Here is a 9,084-nt window from a genome sequence, read left to right on the forward strand (position 1 = left end):
CTTCGTGTAGTTATTTACGACGAAATAATTTATAACTTTCTCCCTAGTCATCTTTGATCATCAAATCAATGGCAGACAAACTGATGTTTAATACGTGAAGTTCTTCCAAAGCGTGGAACACAAAGTAGCCGTTTCGCCGGACGTGAATAGGACACGCGTAATATTAGATATATTTCAATGGAAACGAAATATGCAAATGTCGCGGATCCGTGTTTCTTTGCGCTTCCCCTATCGGGCGTAAAATACGAGAATGCTTGTTGCGCGGTCATTTGCCAGGCGTAATGGAGCCGGCTGGCGAAATTTATGCGGCTTTACACTCGCGTTTTTTGAGCTCGTACTTTCGTGCTGAAGCGTGCCGCTCCGGTAGTTCTCCTCTCAGCGGTACACCGAAACTCGTACGGGAAGGCGCACCAGTGACGAATTACGACGAAAATCCGGCAAGACAATTTTTCAACAAATTTCGGCATAATATAAAGTGGTTTTGAATTGAAATTCGATGGAACGTTTGAAGGAAAAATATACGTTTCGTTGACGCTTTCGCGTGAAATGAAGTTCGAATTTTGAAATAGAATTAAATATAATTAAAATTTTATTGGCATACGTATCGTTATGTTTAATTTTTATATTATTTCTTCATTACTTTTTTTTTATCAGATGCAATAACGTTCTTTCAGATGTGAGGAAGTGGTATTTTTCATTTTTGAATATTTCAAGTTTTAAAAAGTTAATTAGAAAGATTCGATCGAATTGAAATACCCTTCTGAATATAAAACGTATACTACGCAAATAATTTAAAAGATCGTAAAAATGCTGCTGGAGATCAATTTAAAATCGTAATTATTATTTCGCGGTACTGTTAAATATTTCATAATGATTGCCTGATCGTATTATTTCCTCCTTCACATCTTATGTGCCTAAAAAAATATTATATTTTACGTACGTATTTATAGAGCTTATTATAAAATAAACACGAAACGAGCTTCGACAAACGTGGAAACAGCTTCGCGATTGTAGCAGATAGAACGAGAACGAGGAGAAACGAGTCGCGAGGAGCACGATCGAGAGCATTTAAATAGACTTAATGCGCATTCGTTCTTTTAACCACAGTGGACAAAGTAAAAGGCCAATTAAAGGAGAAAACAGGCTGCGTCGGTATACGCGATCGCGAATAATTCTTTTCACGTTCATCGATTGCCACGGGCAATTTGCTGCACGGAACGAGCGTCTGCGTTGTCTTCTCCAACCATAAAGTAGCGGTATTTTCATCGATATCCGCACGAAATGGTAATTTTGAATAAATTCGATTGCGTGTTAAAGTATGAACGATTAGGGAGACACTTGTCATTCTTCGAAATCTTCATTGCCACTTTTTCTAAGGAAAGAATGGAATTAGGTAGCTACGAATTACGAATGACACCACAAATCGTAGATAAAGCATTTACTCGAACCGTCGATTGTTGATTAATTTAAGCTAATTAAGATACTTTTTAGGTGTGTATATCCGTTTTATGTACACTTCCACTTAGAAGTTTAAAGCGCGTTAGGATAAAAGAAATACCGACTTCTTTAAGTAAATAAATATTTTATTCATTACATTACTATTACGTAGTATTGAAATGGTAGTTGATTACATTTAAAATAGGGCTTATGATTGTAATATTCTTATTTCTTAGAAAAATATGTGAAAAATTTATTTGTCTCATTTCGGAAACAAAGAATACCGCAGGCTTTCAAGTGGATATATTTATTACAAAAAATGATTATAAAATTGTAATTTCAATGAAATAAATTATAATCGAGCTATAATATCGGATTAGATAGATTACGAAAGAAAAAGAAATACTCGTAAATAAGTTCACGTATCTTTTTCACGATAATATATGTATATTCCAAAGATTGGAGGATATGTATCGTAATAAAAGGTCGGTTTGAAAGAAAAATGCCACTAAATCTGTTTCAAACGAGATTTAAAGGAAGCAGGGAAAATATGATAAAAGAAAATTGAAGAATTTACGATACTAAAATGAAGGGAGGGCTGATAATCACGGTGGTGTAAGTCGAATCACTGCTGCTTTTTCATAAAACAATGTCTTGCGTTTGTTACTGCACAAAATACTCATCATACTTTTCCAAATCACGAAAAGGTATCGCGGCGAAGAAGAAAGCGCAAAGTTAATTAATTACGAAACTAAGGAAGATTCAAGAATCGAAGTACACGACTAAATCCAAATTCTTCAAAATTTTCATTCGCGCCACTATGATTTTCAGCTCGTCAAATGACAGATAATTTCGTATATTTCATTTTCGATTATAAAATCTTCTCGACTTTTCACATAGGACGAAACTCGATGAAACTAAAGTCGAAGAATACACATTGATCGTTCCTTCGATAACGAAACCAAGTAAAAATGTAACTTGCACAGGAGAAGATGAAAATAAGCAACAAAACCGTATATCGAAAGTATTCGATTTCGTAAACTGTAAAATAGAAACGGGACAGTTTCATCCCGCTAAGATACGAAGGAAGAGGGCGAAAAGATTTTGAAGGACTCGACGTCGAAGCAATCGCAAAGGCGCTCCTATTTATCGCTCTTTATTTGCATTCCGGCCGGGTTACACGCGATTTTTCGCGTTTCTCCATTCCCCTCTTTTCCTGTTTCCCTTCGTGTACGGAGGTGAAACGTGTTCTCCGGTCCGGCAACCTCGACAAAACATTCCTCCGCATCGACACGAAAATCGCATTCGGCCGGGCCGTGGCGTCGCTCGCGAATTTATGACACGACGTGTCTTTGGCATGCTTGTCGCCGAAAAATATCGACGTCGACGTATACCGTGCTAACAGGGCGAAGGATACTCCCAGAATCGAAAAAATGATACTTCACGTGGAACGTTCCGACATTGTGGATGTTAGCGAACGTAAAGAAACGTTCGATGAAATTATTTTATTTCCGATCTGAGAAGCGAGTCTTGTTTCGTTGAACGTTTACAGTCACACGAAACGTCGTAATAAATCGCTGGCGAGTCAGTTAAGAGTTATCAGTTAAGTTTCATCATCGTTCGAAGGGATTGATTTGTTTTAAAAAATGCAGCGACTGCAATGTTTAATCGAAAATCATTTGCACGCTCTGTATCAATTGGCCTACAACAGTTTTGTTCTGTCGTCATTGTAATCCTAACGAAGAGTAAAAAGTATTATATGTCTTTCGATGAGCATTTTTCAAATGAAATTATATATCGTACCAAAAGTGAACTATCGTGTTCAAACACTTTTGTGCAGTAGCGTAATAATCGGTAAAATAGTGGATTTAATGTCGAAAATATTTTAAGGCCTGTTACAACCTTAATTAGATTCTGTCATTATCCCACAATATGATACGATCATTTCAAGTTTAAAAGAATTTCAAGTAATCTAATTATATGAACGCGATGCGTTAATTCTGCCATGATACAACACAGCATATAACTGTCTCTGCTGTTCAAATGTACAAAGACTACCATTATATCACAGTCCATAATTTAACGAACAATTATTGTTAATGTCCAAACCAGTGTCTCTTTTAATTATCTCGAATCCTGTTCCACAATAACAATGTTTAATTACCATTCGAATCGGTGCATACGCATATTATTCACCTAAAAGCCGACACTCGTCATTCACCTAATATTTTATCATACACGATCGCACAATATATTTCGTTTCTCACTCTATTTTCTCGAGCAACATTGATCGTACGTAAGGAAAACTTTCGATTAGATTAGTTTCTTCGAACGATTAAAATAAATTTGTAAATATTCTACTCTGTTTTGTTTTATTTGTATTGATAAACGACCAGCGAATTCCTCGAATAAAGCGTGTTACGACCGTTCGCGAAGAGACGCGATCGCGAGGAAACACGTCACCGAGAGGCGTCAATTCTCGCTACGATTCTGATAGTCGACGTCGCGAGCCAGTCGTTCCCCTGTTTCGATTAGGATAACAGAGGTAGTTCAAAAGATTGTAACACTGAATTAACAGTGTTAATATAAGCTTCTATTTTTAACAATATTTAAAATTGTAATTAACACGTTACAAATGATTTAACGATGATATAACTAGTTTATTATTATAATTCGACTCGACTTTATGATATTTGTCGTTCACTTGAACGACAGAACAGTGGGAAGGCGAAAAATCAATTGGAAGAAACGAAAGAATAAAAACAATAATGAATTTGAGGCTTTGTGGCGTTTAATTCTGCTTCAGCGAGATTTCATTCTATCCGCTTGTATCGTAGATTTCATTTTTTAATTTCGTTACAGGCCAACTGGTACAGGGCGTCCCAGTATTGTCGATATCACGGAATGCATCTGGCGAGTATAGCGTCGCAGGAGGAAAACGACAGGCTGGAGAAACATATTAAGGACTTCGGCCTTGGACACGAGCATTTTTGGACCTCTGGTACCGATCAGGCTGAGGAAGGCACTTTCTTCTGGATGGCGAACGGCAGGCCAATCACGTTCGAAAATTGGAACGTCGGCGAGCCGAATAATTTCAGGTATGAGCCTGCGATATCTAAACTAGTAAGGACACAAGAATGTTCGTATAATAGAACAAACATTTTTCTGATATTAAATTCCATTCTTTTAAACGAGGATTAAAGAAATTACAATTCTTTTCTTAATATCTAATGAAAAGAATATGTATATATTAAATTGCCCGAAAAGTTTCTTTCGTTTTATAAGGAAATAATAGACGTACAATGTTTTTTGTTTTATATTAGTTTATTGAATTATGCACCTAATTATGTACCTAATTCAATAAAATAATATAAAATAAAAATTGTTGTTCGTCTATCATCACCTTATGAAACGACAGAAATTTTTCGGTCAACCTAATATTTCCGAAACAAGAAAGGTCATCTTCGTGATCTTTAATTGCTGTTCATGCTCTAATAATGTAATGTAATGCGTGGAATAATAGTATTTCTAACAGAGGGAAATACTAACAGACGTTCTGTTCGAATAATGGGATATTCGGCTCATATTAGAATGTTCAGATATTAGCATACTCGAGCGATGGCGGATAGAGAGGAGTTTCTATCGCATCGACTTCACCTCTCCGAGGGAGACATAACAGGAAGCATTACTCCGCTTTTCATTGTTTTGAAAGCTAATTGAAACCGTTTGATAATATCTCCTTCAATACATGCCTAATAAGAGACAAAGGAGAAAAAAGATAAATTCGATGCATTTCGTTGCAGATACGAGAACGGCGAAGAGGAGCACTGCCTGGAGCTGTGGAACAGGGATGGTAAAGGGCTGAAGTGGAACGACAGCCCGTGCAGCTTCGAGACGTTCTTCGTGTGCGAGGTGCAGTGATCGATCGATCGGCCAACAGGATTGACGAAAAACAGGATCTGAAAGTCATCGATACACGGGATTCGATTCACGATACATCGACTTGCCTATCGAGTCATCCTGCCAACTATTGCCTCGTCGACTTCGTTTTTCCTCCGGGACCTCGAAACAAAATAGAAAAAGTGACTTTCTCTGTGTGTGCGCGTGCGTGTGCGTGCGTGCGTGCGTGTATGTGTGTGTAAGTGCGTGTATTCCACGTAGACGAGCGTTTTAAACGCGTCTTGCGAATCGATGGATCGCGGGCAAATGGATGCTGAACGTAAAGAAACAGATGGCGAACACGATGATTAGGATACAGAGATGTTTCTGTGAAGGAAATTTTTGTGAAATGGCCTGAAACCTATGCTTGGATTTTTATGTGAAAATCGCGGTTTCGTTACAGCAAATACGCCTTATTTCTGCTACTGCGAAGACCACTAGTTCTACTTGTTCGTAGAATATTTTTATAGTAAGTAGCAACGATGAGAATTTTCTTTACTGGTGGATAAGAACTGACGAAAGAATGGTTTAAAATGATTATTCTAATGGCTTATTAACGTTCACGTTGTATGATACTATTTGCTTGTTAAATTTAGCAATTACGAAGTAAGGACTCGTAAGTTTTAACGTGGATGTTAGCGATAATAGTCGTTTGTCATTAACGCAAAGAAGCCTGTGTTTGGATAATGAATTCTTTTTTTGGAAGATGGATAAGCTGGAGCTTGTGTGCTACTTTTTCTTCGATGATAGAAACGTAGAATTATAGTTGCGTCGTTGACGAAAGTTCCAACAAAAATGCGACCGTTGTTGGTAACCAGGCGGAAAGTCAGGGAATTTTCAAATTTTGCCAATCGATGGAATCAAGGTTGTTCGATACGAAAAGCACTTCCAATTCCATAGATTTGCAAAATTTCTGGTTTCTAATCGTAAGATATTTCCTCTTTTTCTTCCGGTTTCCTTACCAAAAGCTCGTTGCTAACGTTAAAAATGTCGAGAGGAGAAATCAAAAGACTTTAAAGTGGGCGTGTCGATTAACGATGATTTAACAGAATAATGTAAGCTTCTATTTTCTAATTAATATCTGAATTAAATAACGAAAGGAATAAAGAAATGAATTCTACATCGATGGTTGACAATTATTAGCGATCAATTTAATGTAAGCGACGAGCAGAATTCGCACAATCGGAATTCTGCGCCAACTTTCATGATTTTATTTTTCACGAGTTCGTTGGGCGTTGAAGTGGAAACCCCGGACGTCGGAAACGACGTTGTACATGACATCATTTAGCGCTATGCAATAAAATTCAAGTTACATTATTAATACTCCGTGATATTTTTTCCCCTCGTCGTTCTTCAAATGCCAAAATAAAATCACATTAATCGTTTTGGCTAAAATAAAAGACACGTAAATCGTAAAATTCGTCGTCAATCGTCATACGCGTTCGGAATTACACACTTGTTAATTCGAATCAAGAAAAAGTTATTCGTTCTAGGACTCGTTCGATGGCACTTCCAAATTCCTTTGTAATCTCATATACTCTTTTCTTTCGCTTCCTTGCTATCTTACAAGATGATAGAATTTTATCAATTAGAAACCTACCTATGGACCGAAGCCAGATATTTGTAACTATTTATAAAACCTTTTACATCACCAACTAAAATAATTCATAGTTTGTAGTTTTAGTTCCCTCTCAGTCCGTATAATAAAACTTGTGCATCCACTTCTATGATTTTTATGATTCTCGTAAAAGAGTCATAACACGAGCATCTGGTATCCACCAAAAAAAGAAAAAAAAAATTCAAAGAATAAGAAAACACACGAAAGGATAGGCAAGATACGCAGAAAAAAAACACTAAGCTTGACATGATGGGTTTAATAAAATTTGAAATCTCGCTACCGTACACAGATGGCTGAACTGTCAAACATCCCGCGTAGTGAACGAACAGGACCGTAGATAAAAACAAGTCGCGGTTTAGTCGGTGGCTGATCGTTCTCCGATTGCACGTTTCAGCGAGTGGAAACAGGATCTCGCGTTTCGTACCGGGATGGATGTCGGTTTGTTGTTCGCGGCTGACGTCGCGTCGCGGCGTCGAAGCGTCCAAACGCGTTCGAATATTGTGAACAAGCACGGGAGCCGAGCTTATTGAAAAGGACAGAAAAACCGATGATAAAACGAGGGAAAAAAGGCAGAGGAGAAAGAAAAAAAAATGGAAAACGAACGAACGAACCGACCAGAAAAAAGCACGCAACTGTAATGAAAGTTGCTCTCCCGGAACGTTGTATTCCCGTAACGAATCTTTCCGGTCGACGTGGCCCATGCTTCGTCGTTTCAACGTTCTTCCATCGTTGCTGCGCCGCCCCTTTCCTTTTTAGCCGACACAACCCATCAACGTGCGAGTCCCCTCTACAGGATTGACAGAACCAATTAGTGGTTCCGTCGATTTTTCGCCGTTTCGGGGGGAGGGCAACAATACTCCGGAAAGAGGTAGTGAGCTGGTAAAAAAAAAGGAAAACAAAAAATAAAAAGGAGAAAACCGGACGGCGTTAAAGCGACTGTAAAAGCATGCGGCTGAAAAAGGGGCAGGGACAGAGGAGACTGGCAAAGGGTAATGAAAATGAAACGATAGGATGGCGAGATTACATCACTTGCGATTTCCATGGACCATAGGAATTCGAGTTATTCGAAGAGGAAAGAGCGGTATAGGTTTAATTAGTCACGCCGGGGAGTAGCCTATTAGAGGTAGTTGATGCCGATGACTTGTAATATTCACTTTGTAAATGAAAGATAAGAATTGGAAGATCGTCGCTGTTAAGGGAAACGTTACAGTTAGATGTAATTTGATTTTATTCCGAAGCATTTATACAGCGACGTTTCCTTAAATCGTTTACTATAACATTGGTGATGAACATTAGCTAAGTTTTGTACATACTTGATACAAAAGTCGAAACTTTGGGTTCATATCTAACAGGATGTACGTGCGTGTTTTAATTGATTTTAATTAACTCGTATCTTTTTGATACTTATGACACGCGTTTGATAATAATCTGAATTATCATCTAAAAGTTGACGAACTTTAAAACAATGGATCAATCGAGTATTAAATTAATGTTACTTTATTTATGTTCCATAAGGTAGATATTTTTTTTATCGCGCAGTCAGATCGGAGTTAATAGTAATCTTCAGTTGGTAATGTACCTTTCTATTGTGCTGCACGTTGGTATTCGCCATTTACGTTGTCCAAAATATTGGCTAATGATGGTACAAGCACCGACGAGGTGCAAAATGAACGTGACATCACCGACGAGATATTAATAAACGATTCAAGTAAATCTGCACTCGGCGAGAAACGGAATGCGCTCTAGTGGTCGATATCACGATAGGTACTTTATCGACCAATGTATATTTGACGTTCGAATGATCAGTGCTGCATCATAGTCGATATACAGAATAGACGAGACACGCAACGCTTTTTCATGTCCACGTTTTGGGGGTCATCCGACCATCTTGCCATTTTCGTGTTACGTGCGACTGTCGGTACATTCGGTACACTCGATTCGGCACGAAATACAGCAAGTTATAAGAAGCTGCATGCATGAACCTTGTTTACGTATTACTTTCAAAATGTATGTACGAATCCTTTTGACGATTGTCATATACCGTATAAAACGATGCAATACCAAGTGCTACATCTAAAATATCTTTCTTT

At 37.9% G+C, this 9,084-nt stretch overlaps 1 protein-coding gene across 1 annotated transcript in view; it reads left to right on the plus strand.

The window, feature by feature from the left end:
• LOC117210228 overlaps positions 1-6,697 on the plus strand; it is a 165,070-nt gene extending 158,373 nt beyond the window's left edge. The window contains exons 5-6 of the mRNA XM_033453032.1: positions 4,300-4,535; positions 5,241-6,697. Of these exons, the coding sequence (XP_033308923.1) occupies positions 4,300-4,535; positions 5,241-5,358 (354 nt within the window). The 3' untranslated portion in view covers positions 5,359-6,697. The remainder of the gene's footprint in view (positions 1-4,299; positions 4,536-5,240) is intronic.
• Positions 6,698-9,084: the final 2,387 nt, after the last annotated feature.

This window comes from Bombus bifarius, unplaced genomic scaffold, assembly GCF_011952205.1.
Source record: "Bombus bifarius isolate JDL3187 unplaced genomic scaffold, Bbif_JDL3187 scf7180000008199, whole genome shotgun sequence".
NCBI classification, from domain to species: Eukaryota; Metazoa; Arthropoda; class Insecta; order Hymenoptera; family Apidae; genus Bombus; species Bombus bifarius.